Raw genomic sequence first — 24,240 nt, 5'->3', positions numbered from 1 at the left:
CAAACTTCTCACATATCAATGAGTGCAGTCCGATTCAAATTTAAGCTCAATGATAAGGGGCCTCCTCTTTATTGCCGTGTCCGAACGGCGTGTCACAGTGCGGCACCTCTTTGGACAGAAGTTTTACATGGCTTAGTACCTCACAAATGTTGCCAGCATTAGTAGGGAAAAACCACAACTGAAAATTTTTTTCTGATGGTCTCGCCAGGATTCGAACCCAGGCGTTTAGCGTCATAGGCGGACATGCTAACCTCTGCGCTACGGTGGCCTCCCACCCTCATACCGGACATATTTACCTACCAACGCAATATAAGGCTGAAATGATAGAAATTTGGGAGCAGAGCACCAATATGATATCCACATTGGGGCGAAATATCTGAAAGGTCGGACTTGCACCTCAAAACAGGATTTTTTTCCTAACCATGCCAATATAGGGCTCAGATATCATAAGAGATTAAAAGAAGGCGTAGCGGAGCGGACCCTGTCCAGCTAGTCTTATACATAAAATTCAATTTGTGTTTGTTTGTCTGTTTGTTTGTTCCGTATAGACTCATAAACGGCTGAACCGATTACCTTGAAATTTTCACAAGTTGTGTAATGTGGTCTAGAAGGAAACATAGGCTATCTAATTTTTGGATATCGGGAGGGGGGGGGGGGTGCGGACCCTCCCCCTTACCACAAAAGTGTTACCCAAAAATAAAAGTGGATCGATAGGGACAATATGGGATTCAAATGAAAGGTATTCAGGAGTAGAATACGAATTTCCCAATAAAAGTTGGGTCCAGGTACCTGGGGGGACGCCCCAGCCCCAAAACCCCTTTAAATAGGTTTATTTGAAGATCATGACAATATGGGACTCAAATGAGAGGTATTCGGGAGTAGATTGCGAATATGGCCAGGAAGTAGGATTAAGCTTTACAATTTATTGATAACAGAAGGGGGCGGACCCTCCACCGTTAACCCATAAACACCACCCACAATCAAAAGTGGACCGATAAGGACAATGTGGGTATCGAATGAAAAGTATGCGGGAGCAGATAACGAATCTGGCATACAAATTCATGTCAAAGTGTTGGGGGTCACCCCACCTCCACAAAAACGACCAAAATGGGCACATTAGCCAATCACAGATATATCGGTTAGCCAATCACAAAGACTCGGTTTGTTTGTTCCGTATAGACTGTAAAAACGGTAGAACCGATTTTCTCGAAATTTTCGCCTATTGTGTAGGTTGGTCTGGAGGAAAACATAGGTTATATAATTTTTCGCTATCGAAAGGGGGACGGACCCTCCCCCTTATGCCAAAAACACAACCCAAAATCAAAAATGGATCGATCGGGACAATAAAGGTATCAAATGAAAGGTCTTGGAGAGTGGAATACGATTAAGGTGTTAAAATTTGAGTCCAAGTGTCTATAGGGCACCTAAACTCCCTCAAAAAGACATATTAGACATTAATTTCAATATGGGACTCAAATGAAAGGTATTCGGGAGTAGATTTCGAAACTGGCATACAAAATCAGATCGAAGTATAGGGGATCACGCCACCCCTCAAAAACGTCATTAGACCCATTATGACTATATCAGAAATGGCTGAACCGATTTTCTTAAAATGTTCATAGATTGTGTACGTTTGTCTGGATGGAAACATAGGCTATATAATTTTTAGATATCGAATGGAGTCGGACTCTCCACCTTACCCCAAAAACGGTCTCTCCCCCCTTACCCCAAAGGGGTCCGATGGACACAGTAAGGGTATCAAATGAAAGCTATTGGAGGCCAGAAAATGAATATGGTTTTGAAATTTGGGTCCCAGTACCCAGCGAGCCCCCCAACCCCAAAACTCCTCTAAACAGATATATTCGAAGTTCATGTCAATATTGGACTCAAATGAAAAGTATTAGGCAGTAGATTATAAATAAACCATAAAACATTAGGTCCAAGTTTAGGGAGGTCGCCCCACCCCCAATACCCCCAAATGGGCATATTGGCCGACCATGGCTATATTGGACTCAAATGGAAGATATTAGGGAGTAGATTTCGAATATGACATTAAAATTTGCGCTTTTGCTCCTAAATATACATCAAATGGGCTATTTGACCCATTATGACAATATGGGACTCGAATGAAAGGTATTTGAGAGTAGAAAACGAATTTGATATTCAATTTTGGAGCCAAGTATTTTTGGGTACGCCCTAAAGCACCCCCTTAACTGAACTTCATTTCCGTTGGGTATAAAGAACGAATTTGATATCTATTTGCAGTGCAAAGTGCCGGTGACCGCCCCAGCCTCAAAACATCCTCCAAACGGTTCATATTTGCGGGCCATGGCAATATGGGGCTCAAATTAAAGGGATTTGAGAGTAGAAAACGAATTTGATATTCAATTTTGAAGCCAAGTATTTTGGTGTACGCCCTAAAGCACCCCCTAAACTGATCTTAATTTCTGTTAAGAATAAACTGCCGTTGACCGCCCCAGCCTCAAAACATCCTCCATACGGTTCATATTTGTCGACCACGGCAATATGGGGCTCAAATTAAAGGGATTTGAAAGTGCAGCACGAATTTGATATCCATATTTGAGTCGAAATGTCTGAGGTGCCATCCCTCACCCAATGAGAACATAACCCTTAGGACATTACCACCAGAAACCCAGAAGGGGGAAATTCTCTCAATGAATGCTTTCCGATTCAAGTTTAATCCGAATGATAAGGGACCTTTTTTTATAGCAGTGTCCGTACGGCATCCCGCATCCCGAGAAGGGGGAAATTCTCTCAATGATTGCTTTCCGATTCAAGTTTAATCCGAATGATAAGAGATCTTTTTTTATAGCAGTGTCCGTACGGCATCCCGCATTGCGACACTTCTTTGGGGAATTTTTTTTTAAATGACCATGCATGGCATTGTACCTCGCAAATGTCGCCAACAGTAAGAGGGAATAAACACCGCTTTGTCCAATGTTCTCGCCAGGATTCAAATGCGTTCAGCGTCAATGCGAAACCTCTTTGGGGAATTTTTTTGAAATGACCATGCATGGCATTGTACCTCGCAAATGTCGCCAACAGTAAGAGGGGATAAACACCGCTTTGTCCAATGTTCTCGCCAGGATTCGAACGCGGCTACAATGGCATGAATTCAATATCCGCATTCAGTGCGAAGTGTAACCACCCTAAAAAGATATTAGAGAGTTAAAGAAGACGCAGCGGAGCGGGCCCGGTTCGGCTAATTTACAATAAAAACACAATCTGTACTTTACACCACTAACATGGATGTGGTATAAAAATTTTAAAAATTATAAAAAGCCATATCCGCACTTCCGCGTATCCTTTCTGTAAGGTTTGTCCTTTTGTCACTTTTATGGCTCAAAGACAAATCTTTCATATTTTTATATATTTTTTTATATTCTCCAAATTCTAAATGGAGTTAATGGCAACATAACTCAATTAATAATAAAAGCTCTACTCATGTCCTGTCAGCTGACACCCAATATCATTTCAAGCATTTTCTTCTTACCAATTTCTTAGAATCCCACAATTAGCCAATATACATTAGACGAATTGTTGCCAAGATTAGACATATAATACGTTAAGACAAATTAACTTAATAAAATAATATTTCTGCTTCAATTACTGACGTGTGGCAAGTCAGCAAGACATCCTATGGTCAAAAAAAGGACTAAAATAGAAACGAACATGGCCACTTTTCGTTGGGAAGTCTTAGTCAAAGGGGGGAGGAAAGTAGACAGTAATTTGTAATAAACTTTTCGTAAGAAAACAACATAAAACTCCAACATGTTTTATAAATGCGCTCAATTTATCTTAAGTAAGGGCCACTGGTTTTGCCATAGCCCAGAGATAACTACGTTAATAACAGCCCCCAAAAAGGCTAATAACAATTTGCTATAGACATAATAAGAGTTCAACACAAACGCACACACACACACGTAGACAAAAACTAACCATGTAAGGTCAAAAGGATATGGTGAGGGGCCAGAAAGGTAGACCACAACATATGCATAAATAAATGTCCAGAAAATTGATAGCCATAAATATGTATTAAAAGCGTAAAAGGACTTATTTGTGTGCTGAAGCACACACACACAAGGCTAACAAAATTCTGGCATCAAACTAAGGCTGGGCCAGTTTTTTTAAAAAAAAACTGTTAAATGCGGGTGGTTAAGGTAAGGACAATTATTGTGTCTAGAATTGCCTCTGTCTGAGGCTAAATCCTCCACCGCCACTTAAGGAGTTAACACACCACTAACTGCCGTGTCGGCACCAGGATAATTGGACTTTTCCGCCATAACAGCTAAACAGTAGTGGATGGCAGGCGATGGAAAATATAAGTTGTTAATGAACTAAATTTTACTAATCATAAAAGTTTAGTACAAATTATGGTAATGAAGGGTTCTCAGAAATTGTAAAATGGTGTTAGAAGAGCATACTAGGAAGGTTCTTTTATGAGGAGAAGATTTAAGCGGAAAGAAATTGTTAACAAAATGTTAAAATTTTTATTAAACCAGTAAGGAAAGGCAAAAGTCGGGCAGTGCCGACTTTATAATACCCTACACTTACCCTATTAAAAACAAAAGGGAGCTACATCTAATTCTGAACCAATTTTGATGTTCAAAATGAAATAACTACGGTTGACAAATGACAACAAATTACCCAAAATCCGACGAACATATACATGGGAGCTATATCTAAATTTAAACCGATTTCGGATATTGTGGAAGTCGTCGAGGAAAGCGTTGTACAAAATTTTTGGGAAGATTGGTTAATAAATGCGGTTGCAGTGGGTCGAGGAGTGAAAATCGGGCGATATATATATATGAGACCTATATCCAAATCTGAACCGATTTGTATGAAATTTACCAATAACATCGAAAGCCATTAGAAAATCGTTCCTGTCGAATTTCGAGAGAATCGGTTAACAAATGACCAGTTCATTGCTGTATTACTGCAAATCGGACGAACATATATATGGGAGCTGTATCCAAATCTGAACCGATTTTTATTAAATTTACCAGTAACATCGAGAGTTATAAGAAAATCGTTCCTGTCGAATTTTGAGAGAATCGGTTAACAAATGATCATTTGATTGCTGTATTACTGCAAATCGGACGAACATATATATGGGAGCTATATCCAAATCAAAACCGATTTCTATGAAATTTACCAGTAATATCGAAAGTCATAAGAAAATCCTTCCTGCCAAATTTCGAGAGAATCGGTTAACAGATGACCATTTTATTAGTATATTACTGCAAATCGGACGAACATATATATGGGAGGTATATCCAAATCTGAACCGATTTTTATGAAATTCACCATTACCATTGAGGGTCATAAGAAAATCCTTCCTGACGAATTTTGAGAGAATCGGTTAACAAATGACCAGTTTATTGCTGTATTACTGCAAATCGGACGAACATATATATGGGAGCTATATCCAAATCTGAACCGATTTCTATGAAATTTACCACTAACATCGAAAGTCATTAGAAAATCGTTCCTGTCGAATTTTGAGAGAATCGGTTAACAAATGACCAGTTTATTGCATTATTACTGCAAATCGGACGAACGTATATATGGGAGCTATATCCAAATCTGAACCGATTTTTATGAAATTCACCATTAACATCGAGAGTCATAAGAAAATCATTCCTGCCTAATTTCGAGAGAATCGGTTAACAAATGACCAGTTTATTGCATTATTACTGTAAATCGGATGAACATATATATGGGAGCTATATCCAAATCTGAACCGATTTTTATGAAATTCACCATTATTATCGAGAGTCATAAGAAAATCCTTCCCGTCGAATTTCGAGAGAATCGGTTAACAAATTATCATTTTATTGCTGTATTACTGCAAATCGGACGAACATCTATATGGGAGCTATATCCAAATCTGAACCGATTTTTTCAAATTTCAATAGGCTTTGTCTCTAGGCCGAAAAACATGCCCATACCAAATTTGAAGACGATCGGATGAAAATCGCGACCTGTAGTTTGTACACAAATTAACATGGACAGACGGACAGGCAGGCGAACGGACAGGCAGACAGACCAACATGGCTAAATCGCATCAGAAAGTGATTCGGAGTCGATCGGTATACTTATCAATGGGTCTATCTCTCTATTCCTTTTGGGTGTTACAAACAAATGCACTAAGTTATAATACTCTGCACCACAGTAGTGGTGTAGGGTAAAAAAACATTATTAGCGGAGAAAGAGGAGGTCTTCCACAGAAAGGAAAAGGAGGAAGAAATTCTCCTTGTGTTGTGCCTTGACCAAATCTGCATGACAAATTTGGCTAAGACCAAAGGCATGGCTTTCTAAGGGACCAAGACTATTTTTTCAAGACTGAAAAGACTAACATAGGCAAAGATCCTCATATTAAGACATCGGGCAGTTCAGTGGCAGGACACTCAATAACGCACAAAAAACAGGGAGCCGGCGATGAGGTTTAGGTTAGAGTGGCAGTCTCTTTTCTAAACAGACTCATTTAGAGAGTTTTAGTGCATTGTAATACCACAGTATCAACAGATCAAGCTCCTGATGGAAATCGAACCTACGACTCCTGCACTGGTAATCCAAGCACTCTGCCAACTCGGCTACCAGGGCGACTTTCTCAACATTCGGAAGAGTACGATTGGCAAAGATCCTAATATTGAAACATTAAGCAGTGGTGTGACAGGGGACTTAATATAGCTTAACGAACAGAGAGGCGAAGATGAGACCATCACCGACACCCAAAAAGACTATTTTCTAGAGGACCAATGAATGAAGTTATCCAGATAAACCTCCCCAGAGACAATAGCAAAATCCGGTAGCCGAGTTTGTAGCTTTCCTTGGATTACTAGTGCAGGGGTCGCGGGTTCGATTCACGCCAGAAGCCTTGGGGTATCGCTACTGTGGTATCACAATGGTCCTAAAATTGTCTAAATGAGACTGTAAAGGACTGCTACTCTTATTTAACCTAACCTAATATCCATATTGCAGTAGTCGGATGCAGTAGTGCTGAGATAAGGAGACGTTAAAGCATACTTGGCATCGCTTTATCGGCCTTTTAACTCTCCAACACAGTCATCCACGTCGGAGCTGCAATGGATGGTGAGGAAAGCAAAGCAGACAGGAAACGAGGTACTTTATTTGATGTAGGTCGTTGAGGATTGCAAATGGGACATATCGGTTGAGATTTGGATATAGCTCCCATATAAACCGATCTCTCGAAGCCGCAATTTTCTTCCAATATGGCTTAAATTTTGTACGTGGTGTTCTGTTATGTGTTTCAACCAAGTACGATCCAAATCAGTCTATAACCTGATATAGCTTCCATATAAACCGATCTCCCGATTTGATTTCTTCAGCCCCTGGAAGTCACAAATTTCGTCCGATTTAGTTGAAATTTTGCATGTAGTGTTCTGCTATGACCTCCAACAACTTTGCCACAGAAACCTCCAACAACTGTGCCAAGTACGGTTCAACTCGGTCTATAACCTGATATAGCTTCCATATAAACCGATCTCCAGATTTGATTTCTTGAGCCCCTGGAAGCCAAAAATTTCGTTCGATTTGGCTGAAACTTTGCACATAGTGTTCTCTGATAACACCCATCAACTTTGTCAAGTACGGTTCAACTCTGCTTATAACCTGATATAGCTACCATATAGACCGATCTTCCGATTTGACTTCTTGAGCCCTTACCACCCGCAATTTGTGCCCAATCTTGCACATAGTGTTTTGTTATGACTTTCAATAACTGTGCCAAGTATGGTCCAAATCGGTCTATAACCTGATAAAGCTCCCATATAAACCGGTCTCCCGATCATCCTTTGTGGTTCCTAGAAGTTTTAATTTTTGCTGGTTTAACAGAGTTTGGTTTGTAGAAAAAAATTATGCCCTTCAACCAAACTTATTTTGTATAAATTTTTAGTAGAATCCATGTTGGTGGGTTCCAAAGATTCGGCCCGGCCAAACTTAGTACGCTTTTACATGTCATACCCTACACCACTATTGTGGTACAGGGTATTATAATTTGTGTTCAATGAACAGGTCGCGATTTTCATCCGATCGTTTTCAAATTCGGCAGAAGCATTTTCTTGGGCCTAGAGACGAAGCCGGTTGAAATTGGAAAAAATCGGCTCAGATTTAGTTATAGCTCCCATATATATGTTCCTCCGATTTGGACTAAAATTGCAAATCATGATTTGTAAACCGATTCTCACGAAATTTTGCACTAGTGAGTCCTTTATGAGTCTTGATATTATTAATGAATTTCATAGAAATCGGTTCAGATTTAGATATAGCTATCATATATATGTTCTTCCGATTTGGACTAGAATTGCAATACTTTGGTCATTTATTAACCGATTCGATGACTTAGCCTGAATATCCAGCGTGGTGTAGTGTATCAGAAGGTCGGCTTTGCCCGACTTTAGCCCATGCTTACTTGTTTTAAATTAAATAACAATAGCAGAAATTGTTTGCTGTTTTAGCATAAACTTGACCCTTGTCTCATTTACAGATGACTTTATGTTGTTACAGCAAATATTTTTGCTGCTTTTATAAAGGAATTAATTTAATTGAATTTTAGCTTTTATTGCATTTCATTTATATAAATTGAATATAAATTTTATTTACTTTTTATGTTTATATTACTAAAATTTTATTTATATTTCTTATGTATTTTCAGCATGGTTCCACGGTACAGCGGCGTTCGCAACATGTTGCCCCATTAAATGTTGACAATGCATGTATTGTGAATACCATAAACAATAATAGCAACGTCATCAATTGCTCCATAACCACAATTGAGGAGAGCATAGAGCCTACAGTACAACTACAACAACAACAAACACAACAGCTACAACAAAGTAATAACGATGCGGTGGCAGAAGCCGAACTGATTCATCGCACAAATCAGCTGCTGGTTGAGCATGGCCGCGATCAAAACACAAGCATGAAAACGAATAGCATATCACAACAAACCGACCAACAAGAAGAAGAACAAGAAACGGCGGAAAATAAACAAAACAACAATTTTATATTGTGCCATCAGCAACGACCTCACCACCACCTCCACCACCACTATCATCATCATCATCTGGCTAACGAAATATACGAGCAAAGCAAAGAGTGTGATAAAATGAATGCCTTTACCACTTCACTACAGCAAATGAATGCAGCATTGACGCTGGCAGCGCCGTCGCCGCATGTCATGTTCAGAGAGCCACGAGAGTTCATGTACTCGGTGTATTGTCACAGCGGCGGCGTTGGCGCCGGCAGCAGTGGGGATGCATTGCTGAGAGAGCTGCCGCCGTATGAGACAACCACCACAACAACTGTGCCGATCAGTTTAACGCGTTCATTCGAGGTAAACACAACGTATGGTGGATTAATCGGTTCGTCGTCGCATTATAACACGGCTTCGGATACGACGTTCAAAACGAGTTTCGGACCAATACCAGCATCGACGAAGAACGTTAATAGCTCGGAGACAACAACAACAACGACTACGTATAATTTAACACCCAATAAATGTTTGGCAGAATTGGAACGTTTATATGCCGAATTTCGGGCCAGTGAAAGTTTAAGAGAGAAACGTTTGCGCGAAACTCAAGGTGATAGCAACGTGCGGGAAACATCTACGGCTACGACGGGACAACTGTCGGTTTCGGTTGAAAGTAGCGAAAATAACGCAAATATGCGTCTTAATGTGCCCGCCGCCTCCAGCAATGGCCGCGGTGCCATGGATATGGCGGAGGCGGCCAAAGGTGGTGGTGATGCCACAACAAAATTGAATCCCAGCACTAGTAGTGTGTTCCTAACAACAACAAATAGTGTGACGGCCTTAACGAATCCGTGTCAGCGTACACCGAGTTTAACCATACAAGTGAATCAGCAGAATTCGTCTGGCCCAGCAGCCAATAATAATGATAGTAATAACAACAACAACAACAACAACAATAGTAATAATAATGGTGAAAATAATGCTTCGCAAATTGTTCTAAATCAGGCCATAGTGAATGCGACAACGACAACGACGACAACAACAACCACCAAAAATGGTGTTAGTGTGATAAATTGTAATTATGTGAATAATACTAATAATATTAATAATAACAACAACAACAAAAGTATTACAAATCTAAGCGATATAGCAACCAATACCAATCTCAATATCTCCCATGTAAATAATGCCCAAGTGATTGCAACAAATCCCAAGAGCAGCAGTGACAGTGATAATAGCCCTTTGAAAAATTCTAAGAAAAATCGTAGTGGTGGCAATCAATTTCACCATACACAACCACATCATAGTTCAGTGCCTCAAGTGTTAAATGTCGAAAATGAAAATAATAATAATATCCATAATAATGTTGATAATAAAAGCACAAAAGCAAATGCCAATAATAAAAATACCCCAAATAATAATCGCAACCATAAAAATAGCTCTCCCCCCGATCATGGCCCCAACGGCAGTGTTAATGTTATCCAGATCAATGGTCAGACAACCTCACCCTCACGCACCTTTACCTCAACCGAATGCCAAACGGATGATCTATCCTCGGTTCAGCTGAGATCATCGCCCAGATCTGCGGCTCCATCAACAGCCTTGGCCCGCGACTCAACACTGAGCAATAGTCGTGATCAACGACGCCGGGAGAGGCGAGAACGTCGTCATCTGCAGCACACCGCTTCCTTGATGGTGGCTCCCTCCCATGCACATCATGCGGCGCGTCATGCTCATCTGGATCGTCATTCAATGCCGGCTCCCCCATTGCCACCCATATTGCATCCACCCCATTTGCATCCGGGTTTGGCCCAGAATCCCCACAATGTTGCCATGTTGAGACCCATGTTGCCTGACATTCTGCACAATCATTACCCGCCCCCTTACAGTGCATTGCCCTCACAGCCACCACCACCCCCACCAAGCATGGGTGTAAGTGCCAGTATGTCGGGTCATCCCAATGGCCCGACAATGCAGCAATTCGCTCATGCCTGTCCACCGCCACCAGCGGGTGGAGTAACTCTATTGGGACCCCCACCACCACCGCCACCAGCAGGTACAACAATGTTAACATCGGTGATATCGACGGTTCCTATACCGGGCGCCACGCCAATGGTTAGCGATGGACGCTTTACACTGCCATTGCCGATAATGAGAAGGTAAGTGGATTGATATAGAAAAAAAAATAGGAAACAGGTTAGGTTTAGGGCTTAGGTTTAAGTGATAGTCCACCATACGACTCTCTTGGATGTTTTCGTCCAATGTGATACCACAGAAACAGCTAAACGAAGATGCCTTCTAGTTCCTACTCCTGAACTATGAAGATCGCTTTAAAATTCCCAACAACTTGCGAATACCGTATACAGTAAAAGCGAGAGATCGGTCAATATGGCAGCTATATCCAAATCTTTACCGATCTGTGCCATATAGCAGAAGTATGTCAGGGGGCTTAGCTTAACTCACTGCCCAAAGGGCCTAAGAACCTAAATCGGAGGATCGGTATATATGGCAGCTATATCCAAATCTAGGCCGATCTGATCCAAATTGACGAAGGATGTCGAAGATCCTACCACAACAGCAAAATCGGACAATAAATGTAGCTTTTATGGGCCTAAGACCCTTATTCGGAGGATCGGTATATATGGCAGCTATATCCAAATCTAGGCCGATCTGATCCAAATTGACGAAGGATGTCAAAGATCCTAACACAACTTACTGTCCCAAATTTCAGCAAAATCGGACAATAAATGTGGCTTTTATGGGCCTAAGAGCCTTAATCGGAGGATCGGTTAATATGGCAGCTATATCCAAATCTAGACTGATTTGGGCCAAATTGAAAAACGATGTCAAAGGACCTAACACAATTCACTGTCTCAAATTTTAGCAAAATCGGATAATAAATGTGGCTTTTATGGGCCTAAGAACTAAAATCGTCAGATCGGTCTATATGAGGGTTATAGCTAGATAAAGTCCGATGTAGCCTATCTTCGGACTTAACTGGTCCATGGACAAAAAAAAAAAATGTATGCAAACTTTTAGCTCAACATGATTTCAACAGACAGACGGACGGACATGGCTAGATCGTCTTAGATTTACGATGCATCAAAACGCCTTTTTAAATCGCAAAGTACGAAACCAATCTCGATCAAGATTTCAAAATATAAAAATTAAAAGCCGAAACTAGCGAAGATATTGTATACCTCAAGTAGTCTTTCTATGGGAATTTTTGAGCACTATTCAGCAAAAAAAAAAAGAAAATTGTACTAGTAGAAAAAGATTTGGCAACCCGAACAATTTTTCTAAATGCCGAGATAACCAACTTTAGGGTCTGCCAAGAGGCGCACGTATCACTTAGGGCCTTAAAATTTCGCACATTACCTCGATAAAACATCGAACCATTTTATATGGCAAATAATTATGTATTTCCGTTCCTAAATGGCATTCTTTTTCGATTCTGTCCCACTGTGCGTCGTCATATAGCTCGTGGTTCATACGAAGCTTTTATTCTCCATCAATACAGACTCCATATATTTTACGAAGGATCTTTCTCTAAAACACTCCAAATACTGTTTCTTCAGTTTTCACACGGCTAACATCAGAGTCTTTTATAGTGCAATTTTCGTTTGTCCAAATCCAAAGTAGAATCTGTCACCCAAAAATATTCTTCATTTACTTTACGTTTAGGGTAAATGGTTTTTACTTCTTTTCTAATTGCTGGCTCACATAGTGGCATGTCTTTCTAAACACCTAATTTCGAAAAGTAAGGCGAAGGGAATGCGCCTATGGCGTGCTACTATAATTGGCATAAGTAAACAAATCAGAATGCCTCTTTACAGCGCTGCTAACAGAAGGCATGCAAATGCAAAATGCAAATTTGCCCATGAACATTCCATTAAGGAACAGGGGCAAACTTCTCACATATCAATGAGTGCTGTCCGATTCGAGTTTAAGCTCAATGATAAGGGACCTTCTTTTTATAGCCGAGTCCGAACGGCGTGGCGTAGTGTGACACCTCTCTGTGGAGAAGTTTTTACATGGCTGCCATACCAATTGGTACAGTACCTCACAAATGTCACCAGCATTAGGAGGGGAAAACCACCGCTGAACATTTTTATGACATTCTCGCCAGGATTCGAACCCAGGCGTTCAGCGTCATAAGCGGACATGCTAACCTCTGCGCTACGGTGCCTCCATACGAATGAAAAATCACAACAAACTCAGGCCTTATAATCGGAACAAATTGTCATATAAGGCTTTAAAAAGCGCCGGGATTCGGTAATCTTTCTTCTATAGGAAGAAGAGACTATTGAACATCTGTTGTGTGTGTGTGTGTCCCTCACAGGCAGTTAGAAGGAGTTCTACTTTGTGTTCTTTGAGAACTTGACTGATGTGAACATTAGAAAGTTGTTGGGCTTTTTAAAGCAATCTGGAGGGTTCAACGGTAGGAACTAGAAGGCATCTTTATCCTTCATCTGTTGCTATGGTATCACAATAGACGAAAACGTCTAAGTGAGTCTGATGGCAGACTGCCACTTAAACCTTACACCTAGCCTACCTACTTCCCAACAATTTTAACTTTGAATCCAGAATAACTTTAAGTTTAATGATGCCCATACGATTCCCTGACATATTTTCTACACTTTTCAATATTCGAAAGAGACCAACAGCAAATCATTTTCAAAGTTTACCTCCTTTGAAGCCATCAGTCATTTAGTCAATATTTTAGAGTGGCAGACAAAAAGATTGACCGACAGACGGCTGGACGGACGGACGGACGTACATACACCAAGCAATAATAACACTTGGCTAATTACCCGACGCATAGTGTCTCATTTAACCCCATACAAGGAAAGAGATTTATGTTCCAACCGAGGTTTTTTGCCCCATCCTACATTGGAGTATTTCACAAATCAATGGCCAGTCAAGCAAACAAGCAGCCAACATTGCGCATAAATATGCTTCATGATTAAGATTAATTACCGGACTAGACCAGATTTGGTCTTTTGCCAATGAGGCCTGTGAAGATCAACGTGGTTTGCCTCGTGATATTTAAAGGCTTCCACAGTTAAAGGAATTTTTTGTAATACAAAAAAAAAAAAAAAACAAAATTAATAAAACACAGAAAAGTTTTCACTTCATTAAAGTACGAAAAGCCAAAAGGCGGCTTGCAAAGATTTACAAATGAACCGCACAACCCCTTCCTCTAATTATTGAAATTTTAGAAAGGCTAAGGAGGCAATTGTAGGCTTGAACCATTGCTCCAAGTAGCGTGAAAAATAAAAAATGAAACAAAAAAAAAAAAAAAAAAAACACATCTTCAACCTCCCAGCATTGCCTACACTCGTCGACAGCAATAATAAAAAGTCAAACCTATAAAAATTAATGTTAAAAGAAAGTTTTTGATGTTGTTGCTGTATCCTCGGTTACAACAACACCGCCAACAACAGCAACAATGGTACAACGACAACCTCAGTTGTCTAGAGTAACAACCTAACGACTTTGAGTCTGCTAAGAAATGAAACAAAACAGCACAAGAAGAAAACAACAACAACAACAAGGCATACAACTAAAATTACATTTGAACTCTGAAGATAGACAGGGAGACCAACAACAAAAATACAATAACAGCACTTTTTATTATAACTCTCTGCTAGCTCATCCCATTGTCATGAGGTGGCGAATGCACAGTGGTTGAGAGCAGAGCCTTAGGGGTCAAAAGAGGCAAACTATGATTTTGTTATTACATTTGAGAAGCATCGAACTTGTAGTGGTTTAATTATAAGAAGATACACCCCTGTCCGTCCGTCTGTTGTAACCACCTTACCATATACAATTTGAAGATGCGCTAACTCTTTTGGGTACACAGGCAATATTTGTTAGGCATTTTAGTAGAGGCAGAGCAAGTCAAATCTCAAATTTTTGATCTGCGATCTAGCAATGTCCGCCCGCCCTTCCCCCAGATACCTCTTATTGATGTAAGTTATGGGGATTTGCAAATAGGCCATATTGGATCAGATTTTGATATAGCCCTCATATGAACCGATCTCCACTGTTAACTTCTTGAGCCCTTAGAGGTTTAAATTTTTTAACAGTTTGACTGAGGTTGAACATAAAAACTTCTGTTCTGACTTTCAATGATACGAATCGCCTTATAAACTGATATCGCCCCCACATAAGCCTTCTGACTTTTTGAGACCCTAGAAGCCTTTAATATTGTCCGGTTTGGCTGAAATTTTCATAAATAGATATAGCCCCCATATAAACCGCAAAACCTCAATTTTTGTAAGATTTTGCTGAAATTTGGTACGCAGAGTACGTTTACACCCTTCAACACCCAGCTAGGTTTATAAATCGATACAGCACCCATATAAACCTATTCCCGGATTTAACTTCTTGAGCCCCTAGAAGCCTTAATGGTCCTTATATTTTTCAGATTCCATTGCAGGATATTGTCCGGCTTTAGACCATTGTTTAAAGCTTTCTATTCAAAGAATAGTAAAAAAAAACATTTAAAAGTCAACAAAAGTGTGTTTCGGAAGAACTGGTTCCCCGTATCGCGATTTCAATTTCGACCAAGAAATATCTTCAGCGGGAGGTGTCAAATGGATCATGGTGCTTTATAACCATTCCAAATAGAGTAAGTTGTAAAGCACACATCTGAATTTGAACAGGTAGGGCTCTTTAAGACGATTTGTATGTCGTGTTTAACGCAAATGCTGCCCATCACGGCCCAAACCTGCGAGGCCCAAGGGTGAATACACTGCGTCGACCAACGCCCCCATATGTGTTAACCCACATATGAGTACCAATTTGATCCCACGTATTTGGACGTGTTCACCTCCTTGGTTAAGAGCGGAACACTACCTAAAACTCCTTCCGATCTCTGGGTCACGGCACCCGGTTGAAAACGCAACTCCAGGCCGAGCTTATGCTCTACCCGCGATTTGGATACAAACCACAGCCACCACGTTGCTCCCTACTGGGGCCTCACCATTGTCAGGCTGGAACCGAAGTTCCAGGGGCTCCTGACACCCGTGGTACCTGATTTAAGTCTCCGGTCAGACTTCGTAGCCTTAAAAGTCTACTACCAGTTGAATCCCAAACTATTCCGGACAGGTCACCTGAAAGAAATGAACGCCCTAAGCCGACCTTAAGCCAGCATACAAAAGTATGCACCAAACATACAACAGGACGATATACACAAACACAAACAGGACACGGGCTACGCCACACATATCTGCATCAACATGGGACTCACAATCAACGCGGCCAACCTCACGGATGATTGAACACAACCACAACAGCCACGGGAACCAACGATGGGCAAACGCCGCTGCATCAACATAGGCAAGGCAGGTGCCAGGCCGTGAGATGAATAATCCCTCCACTAAGTCTTGTCCGCCTCTTAAGAAATACTTCCCGGGAAAAGGTGGCCAGCCTTGCAACAGTCGTCTGGTCTTCAAGGGCCCTACTTAAATCCCACACCGCCCCGCTAATCCCCAACGCGCCTAAATCTGTAATGTCTGCATAGTACGGGCATTCCGTCAGTAAATGTCTCCAGTCCTCAGGTCTCCCACAGTCGTACAGATCAGTTGCGGACAAATTCCTCCCATGCAAAGGCATATTCATCCTTCTTCCGTCATCTGTTGCTATGGTATCACAATGGACGAAAACGTCTAAGTGAGTCTGATGGCAGACTGCCACTTAAACCTTACACCTAGCCTAAAGGAACCTGGTCCCGTTAGTATGAAGGGCGATCTCGTACGAACATCGCGTCACGAATAAATTCGTAAGTCAACCGACCATTGCGGGGGCGCGACAAGCAATACCTGTAGTGCATCTGTCAAAACAGTTCTACACACAGGCAAGCAAGCCAGCATTGCCACCCTCTGACAAGAGGGGATCTTCTTTCGTCCTAAGACTGTCGCAGCAATTCCGTGCCATACAGGCACTCCAGAAGTTGCGCAAGCAACAAATAGACCACGATATATGGACCAAACAGCGCGACGACTAAGACCCCAATCGCTTCTCAAAACACGCTAAACCATACCGGCTACTCCAGTCATCTTCTCCTTCACCCGATCCAAATGGACCAGGAAACCCATTCTCTCCGAAACCGTCACTTCCAGATATTTTACGAGCGCTACATTCCTGATGCTAGCTCCATCAGATCGAATCGTGGGTGGACGATTCCACGACAAGATGCCCTTGAGCAACGATTTTGTCCTCCGCGACGTCAACACCAACACGATCGCTCCATTCGCGCACAATGCCCATGGCAAGCTCATCGCGAGTTTCCAGAACAAGTCTGGAATCTCCTTCAACCAGGATGAGCATGTCATCCGCATATGCACTGAGAACTCAGCGAGACTTCCCAGCAGGGTATCCATCATGATGTTCCATATATATGGAGCACTGTGGGGCCCCTGAGGGCAGCCACGCTGAATATCCTTTCAAACCATATCGCTAGCACCAACCAAGCAAGTTCTTCTATCACAGAAGTAACTACGCCAGAGAGAAAGTTCCCGACATCCTATTTCGCCTTAACTTGTGAGTACACTACGCCACGAAAGGTAATCAAAAGCGCCTTTGAAATCGACAAATATGCCAAGGACATATTTGGCGCTCGATTCTCTCACACAGTTCTGCACGTGGATCCAGGCATCCACATTGCCGTTTTCCTCCCGAAAGCCGATCTGGTACGGAGAAGTACCCTCATCGTAGACCTCCCTAAATCTTGTCACCATTATCCTCTCCAATAGTTATACTGATCTCCTTCTTACTTCCTTTCAATAATAGCCACGTCTTCTCACGACCTGGACCTCCCCATGGGATTTTCGCTGTCCTACCAACCGTTTTGCTGTTCCACATTGTTATATCCGCTTTCGTCGCCCACTCTCTTTACTCGAACTGCGAAGAAACGTCAAATTTATTGACGGTGGCCAAATGAAGCAGATCTTCTTCCATCTTGCACTCCAAGACTGTTAGTGACCTTACCGTTCTGGTTGTTATTGCCCTGATGGCCAGTTTACTGTCCGTAAAGATGTTCACACTCCACGTACTCGCGTTAAAACCACACAGGCCCCCCCCCAGGCCCACTCTGTCTTCTTTAGCTATAATTCATCTGTGCTGCATGAACTTTCAGATTGCAATACCAGAGTTCCTTCCATCTAAGACTGTGCCAATGGAACAGTGCTTCGCACTCGAACTCAAATGTCATCTCAGATATCCGATTTGAGACCTCTTCCATTCCTATCAGGTTTCATATCGTCGCCTCGATTATCCCACGATATTGCGACCTGCTCCCATCCTGAGGCTTATGGCAATGGGAGAATGCCTTAAGTCTCATAGCCCCAGTGGCTGTCTCACACTTGATCTCTATGGCTATGGGTCGGATATCTAGAATAGCCTACAGTGCCCTAGTGGGCGTGGTCCTCATAGCTCCGCCTATGCCAGGACAACATGTTCTCTCTTGCAGGTGTATAGGACAAGAGTTGCCCTTCTTGCCCTTTCCAAATTGTTTGATTTGAAGTTCAATTTCCTGTCTAGCAAAACACCCAGGTATTTTGCGCTTTCGGTAAATGGAACATTCCCTCCTCCCAAAGAGACAGGTGGACACTGTAGGCAACTTGTATCTACTGCTGGAAAGAAGTACTCTGTCTTGCAAGGATTTACGCTTGACAACTTCCCCTAGTCCACTTTGCTCTCCACTAACCGCAATCGCCACGTCATCGACCACGACCACTTTTACACCTTTCTCTATAGATATAGCTGCCATATATTTAGACCGATCTCTTGATTTAAGGTTTCCGGCCCATAAAAGGCGCATTTATTATCCGATCTCGGCGAAATTTGAGACCGTGAGTTATGTTAGGCCCTTCGACATCCTTCCTCAAATTGGTCCAGATGGGTATAGATTTGGATATAGCTATCATATAGACCGATCTTTCGATTTAAGGTCTTGGGCCCATAAAAAGCGCATTTATTGTCCAATTTCGCCGAAATTTAGAACAGTGAGTTGTGTTAGGCTCTTCGACATCCTTTTTCAATTTGGTCCAGATCGTTCCAGATTTGGATATAGCTGCCATATAGACCGATCTCTAGATTTAAGGTTTTGGGCCCATAAAAAGTGCATTTATTGTTGGATTTCGCTGAAATTTGGGACAGTGAGTTAAGTAAAGCCCCTAGACATTATTCTGCAATATGGCACACATCGGTTCAGATTTAGATATAGCTGCCGATCCGATTTCGCTGAAATTTGACACAGTGACTAAAGTTAGACTTTCGACATCCGTATCGTATATGGTTCAGATCGGTCTGTATTTGAATATAGCTACCATAAAGACCAATATTTTTTCCACAAATTGAACAATGACTTGTACTTAGTAGACCACTCAATGTCTGTGATGTCTAAAAACTCCAGCTCCTTCATGATTGACTTTAGTTTTACATTACTAAAAGCACTTTCAATGTCAAGAAATGCTATTATCGTTCCATTCCTTGATCTCATCATAAATAGAGCAGTAGTCATTTTCAGCAAACAACATGCTTTCTAGCAGTTAGGCTGCTGTTCTGAAATTGCAATCACTTAGCTTCAGCAGAACTACTGCTGTAATAGCAATAACGTTTAGTACTATCAGTCACCAGACAGTGTTTGCTATCAGCAGCAGACTTTTTTTTTATTACAGGAGTTTTAAATATTTCCCTTCCCATTTTTGCTGCTACTAACCCACTGTGCAGCCACAATTATGGTGGCAATGGTGACGACCGAGCATGTTTTGATTTTTTAGTATTATCTGTAAAACAATAACACGGTTGAATCTTTGCTCATAGGATTACACACATCCGTCCGTCTGTCTATTAGCCGTTCGTCTAAACATTTCATCCAATGATACCCACTCATTTGTGAAAACGCCATCACTGAATCTCCTCTGTACATTGAATCACCTCTTTTTTTATTTTTGCTGTTTATTTTCACTCATTTCTCCATCATACATCTGCAGGGTTCAAAACTCCAACTTCAGCTCCCTAAACACAACTCTAAGCCAAAACATAACTATAACAAAGCCAAAAGCAAAAAAAAAATATAGTTTAGTTAGCAGTAAACGTGATTAAAATGGTTTACCAACTGACATTTGGATGCGGGTTAACCAAAGCCACAGTCATAGCGTCAAAACCGCCAAAAGCTATAAAACTCTCAACTCCTTTTGGCCACAGGGAGGAAATGGTCGTAAACGCTTTAATCTTTTGTTTCTTTGAACCCTCCCTCCCAATGGCCATTTATACCATTTTGGATTTTAAAAGCACTTTTTTTTCAAAAAAAAAAAAAAAAAAAACAAAAGTTTCAACGTATATAGTCGAACTCATTAGTGGTAGCAGCAGGAAAAGCAACTAAACACACACACACAAACACTCAACGTGCTCAATATATCCATGTGTAATTTAATATTGAACTCTATATAAAGCAAATTTTGCAAAATGAAAACGAAAAAAATCAAAGAAAAACATTTTTTTTTAATTGATTTCATAAGGAAGTTTACGGTTTACACATAAACCAATGCTTATGCCATATTTTATGGCCAGCTAAAGAGTACATGCTTTTGAACTCGTTTTCTTTTAATCCATAATCTTTCAGTGTGGATTAAACGCTAATTGGTCTATACAAACAACTTTTCATTTCTATCCAATAATCCTGAAAAAAACGCAAAAGAGGAAATGATGTCACATAGCGCTACTTTCGGAATGATGGATGAATCCAACTCAAGTCAGATCATTTTTGTTTTATTGAAAAGTGAAATTTATTGTTGCCTAACACTTTTGATAAAACTTTCATATAAAACCAGAGGCGTACACTCATAGCAAAAAGTTTGCTGAAAATAGCAAACACTGTCTGCTGAATATTAGTAGTTAATTTTTCTGCTATTGTAGCAGTAGTTCGGCTATTACATCAGTAGTACTGCAATTTCAGAGTAGCAGGCTAACTGCTGAAAAGTCGGTTGTTTGCTGAATATCACTGCTACTTAATTATGAAGGAAATGTTTGAAGAAACAAGAAGTAAAACAGAGAGATCGATTTATATGGGAGCTGTATCGAGCTATAGACCGTTTCAGACCATAATAAACACGTATGTTCATGACAGGATCCGTCGTACAAAATTTCAGGCAAATCGGATAATAATTGCGACCTCTAGAGGCTCAAGAAGTCAAGATCGCAGATCGGTTTATATGGCAGCTATATCAGGTTATGAACCGATTTGAACCTTATTTGACACAGTTGTCGAAAGTAAGAATAAAATACGTCATGCAAAAATTCATTCAAATCGGTTAAGAATTGCGCCCTCTAGAGGCTCAAGACGTCAAGACCCAAGATCGGTTTATATGACAGCTATATCAAGTTATGGACCGATTTGAACCATACCTAGTGATATATCAGGTTATGGACCGATTTGAACCATACTTGGCACAGTTGTTGGATATCATAACAAAACACGTCGTGCGAAATTTCATTTCAATCGGATAAGCATTGCGCCTCTAGAGGCTCAAAAAGTCAAGACCCAAGATCGGTTCATATTGCAGCTATATCAGGTTATGCACCGATTTGAATCATACTTAACACAGTTGTTGAAAGTGATACCAAAACACCACGTGCTAAATTTCAGTCAAATTGGATAAGAATTGCGCCCTCTAGAGGCTCAAGAAGTCAAGACCCCAGATCGGTTTATATGACAGCTATATCAGGTTATGGACCGATTTGAACCATACTTGGCACAATTGTTGGATATCATAACAAAACACGCCGTGCAAATGTTCATTCGAATCGGATAAGAATTGCGCCTTCTAGAGGCTCAAAATGTCAAGACCCAAGATCGGTTTATATGACAGCTATATCAGGTTATGGACCGATTTGAACCATACCTGGCACAGTTGTTGGATATCATAACAAAACACGCCGTGCAAATGTTCATTCCAATCGGATAAGAATTGCGCCTTCTAGAGGCTCAAAATGTCAAAACCCAAGATCGGTTTATATGGCAGCTATATCAGGTTATGAACCGATTTGAACCATACCTAGCACAGTTGTTGGATAACACAACACGTCGTTCAAAATTTCATTCCAATCGAATAAGAATTGCGCCCTCTAGAGACTCAAGAAGTCAAGACCCAAGATCGGTTTATATGACAGCTATATCAGGTTATGGACCTATTTGAACCATACCTGGCACAGTTGTTGGATATCATAACAAAACACCTCATGCGAAATTTCAGCCAAATCGGATGAGAATTGCGTGCTCTATTGGCTCAAGAAGTCAAGATCCAGGATGGGTTCATATTGCAGCTATATCAGGTTCTGCACCGATTTGAATCTTACTTAGCACAGTTGTTGGAAGTGATACCAAAACACCACGTGCAAAATTTCAGTCAAATCGGACCAGAATTGCGCCCTCTAGAGGCTCAAGAAGTCAAGACCCATGATCGGTTTATATGACAGCTATTTCACGTTATGGACCGATTTGAACCATACCTGGCACAGTTGTTGGATATCATAACAAAACACGTCGTTCAAAATTTCATTCCAATCGGATAATAATTGCGCACTCTAGAGGCTCAAGAAGTCAAGACCCAAGATCGGTTTATATGACAGCTATATCAGGTTATGCACCGATTTGAACCATATCTGGCACAGTTGTTGGATATCATAACAAAACACGTCGTGCAAAATTTCATTCAAATCGGATAAGAATTGCGCCCTCTAGAGGCTCAAGAAGTCAAGACCCAAGATCGGTTTATATGACAGCTATATCAAAACATGGACCGATATAGCCCATTTTCAATCCCAACCGACCTACACTAATAAGAAATATATGTGTACAATTTCAAGCGGCTAGCTTTACTCCTTCGGAAGTTAGCGGGCTTTCGACAGACAGACGGACGGACATACACCTAAGCCAGTAATCGGCTTGTTGTGCGCTCTAAAAACTATAAAGTAACCTCTAAAAAGAAAATTTTAAGTCAGGAATTCCGTGCTACTTACAAAATCCTTCAACACCACGCCCCTAAGTTGGTTCATGTCTGGTATTGTGTCTCCACCTTAGTGCCGGTATCTGTTAGACGCGAAAGCCGGGAAATGACAAAGGAAAGGATTCGACATCTCATCATTTTCCCCGCATGTCCTACACATGCTATCACTTGCTGCACCGGTTTTACATAAGTGAGCTCGTAGTCCTATGTGTCCTGTTATGATACCAATAGCTATACTGGTCTCCTTCTTACTTCATTTCAGCAATAGCCTCGTCTTCTCACGATCTGGATCCCCTTCATAGGATTTTTGCCGTCCTACCGACCGTTTCGCTGTTCCACAATGTTGCATGCGCATCGCCGTCGCCCACTCCCTTAATTCGGACTGCGTCGACCGGAAAGGCTTCGGGCTAACCAAGTTTATTGACGGCAGTCCTCTGGCCTTCACCGCTAAATCGTCTGCCCTTTCATTTCCCCTTACTCCGTTACGGCCCGGCACCCAAACGATGCGGATTTTGCCATCCTCAGAGAAGGCGTTAATCTCCTTCTTGCACTGCAAGACTGTTCGTGAACTTACCGTCCTGGTTGCTATTGCCCTTATGGCAAATATGAACCGTTTGGGGGATGTTTTGGGACTGGGGCGGTCACCGGCACTTTGCACTGCAAATAGATATGAAATTCGTTCTTTATTCCCAACGCAAATTAAGTTCAGTTTAGGGGGTGCCTTAGGGCGTACCCCAAAACACTTGGCTCCAAAACTGGATATCAAATTCGTTTTCTACACTCAAATAGCTTTCATTTGAAACCCATGTCGTCATAATGGCTGGGTACTGGGAACCACCGTAGCGCAGAGGTTAATATGTCCGCCTATGACGCTGAACGCCTGGGTTCGAATCCTGGTGAGACCATCAGAAAACATTTTCAGCGGTGGCTTTCCCCTCCTAATGCTGGCAACATTTGTGAGGTAATATGCCATGTAAAAACTTCTCTCCAAAGAGGTGTCGCACTGCGGCACACCGTTCGGACTCGGCTACAAAAAGGAGGCCCCTTATCATTGAGCTTAAACTTGAATCGGACTGCACTCATTGATAGGTGAGAAGTTTGCCCCTGTTCCTTAATGGAATGTTCATGGCAAAATTTGCAATTTGGCTACTTGGAACGAAATTTTGATACCATATTCGTTTTCTGGTCTCCAATACCTTTCAT

General features: G+C 41.3%; 1 protein-coding gene across 3 annotated transcripts in view; it reads left to right on the top strand.

The window, feature by feature from the left end:
- LOC106080903 (uncharacterized) overlaps positions 1–24,240 on the top strand; it is a 562,885-nt gene that overhangs the window by 199,351 nt on the left and 339,294 nt on the right. For all 3 annotated transcript variants that reach the window (XM_059369019.1, XM_059369021.1, XM_059369020.1), the window contains one exon: positions 8,702–11,178. In XM_059369019.1, coding sequence (XP_059225002.1) covers positions 8,702–11,178 — 2,477 coding nt within the window. The remainder of the gene's footprint in view (positions 1–8,701; positions 11,179–24,240) is intronic.

The sequence above is a fragment of the Stomoxys calcitrans genome, chromosome 5 (genome assembly GCF_963082655.1).
Source record: "Stomoxys calcitrans chromosome 5, idStoCalc2.1, whole genome shotgun sequence".
Classification (NCBI taxonomy): Eukaryota; Metazoa; Arthropoda; class Insecta; order Diptera; family Muscidae; genus Stomoxys; species Stomoxys calcitrans.
This window is presented reverse-complemented; position numbering and strand designations above follow the sequence as displayed.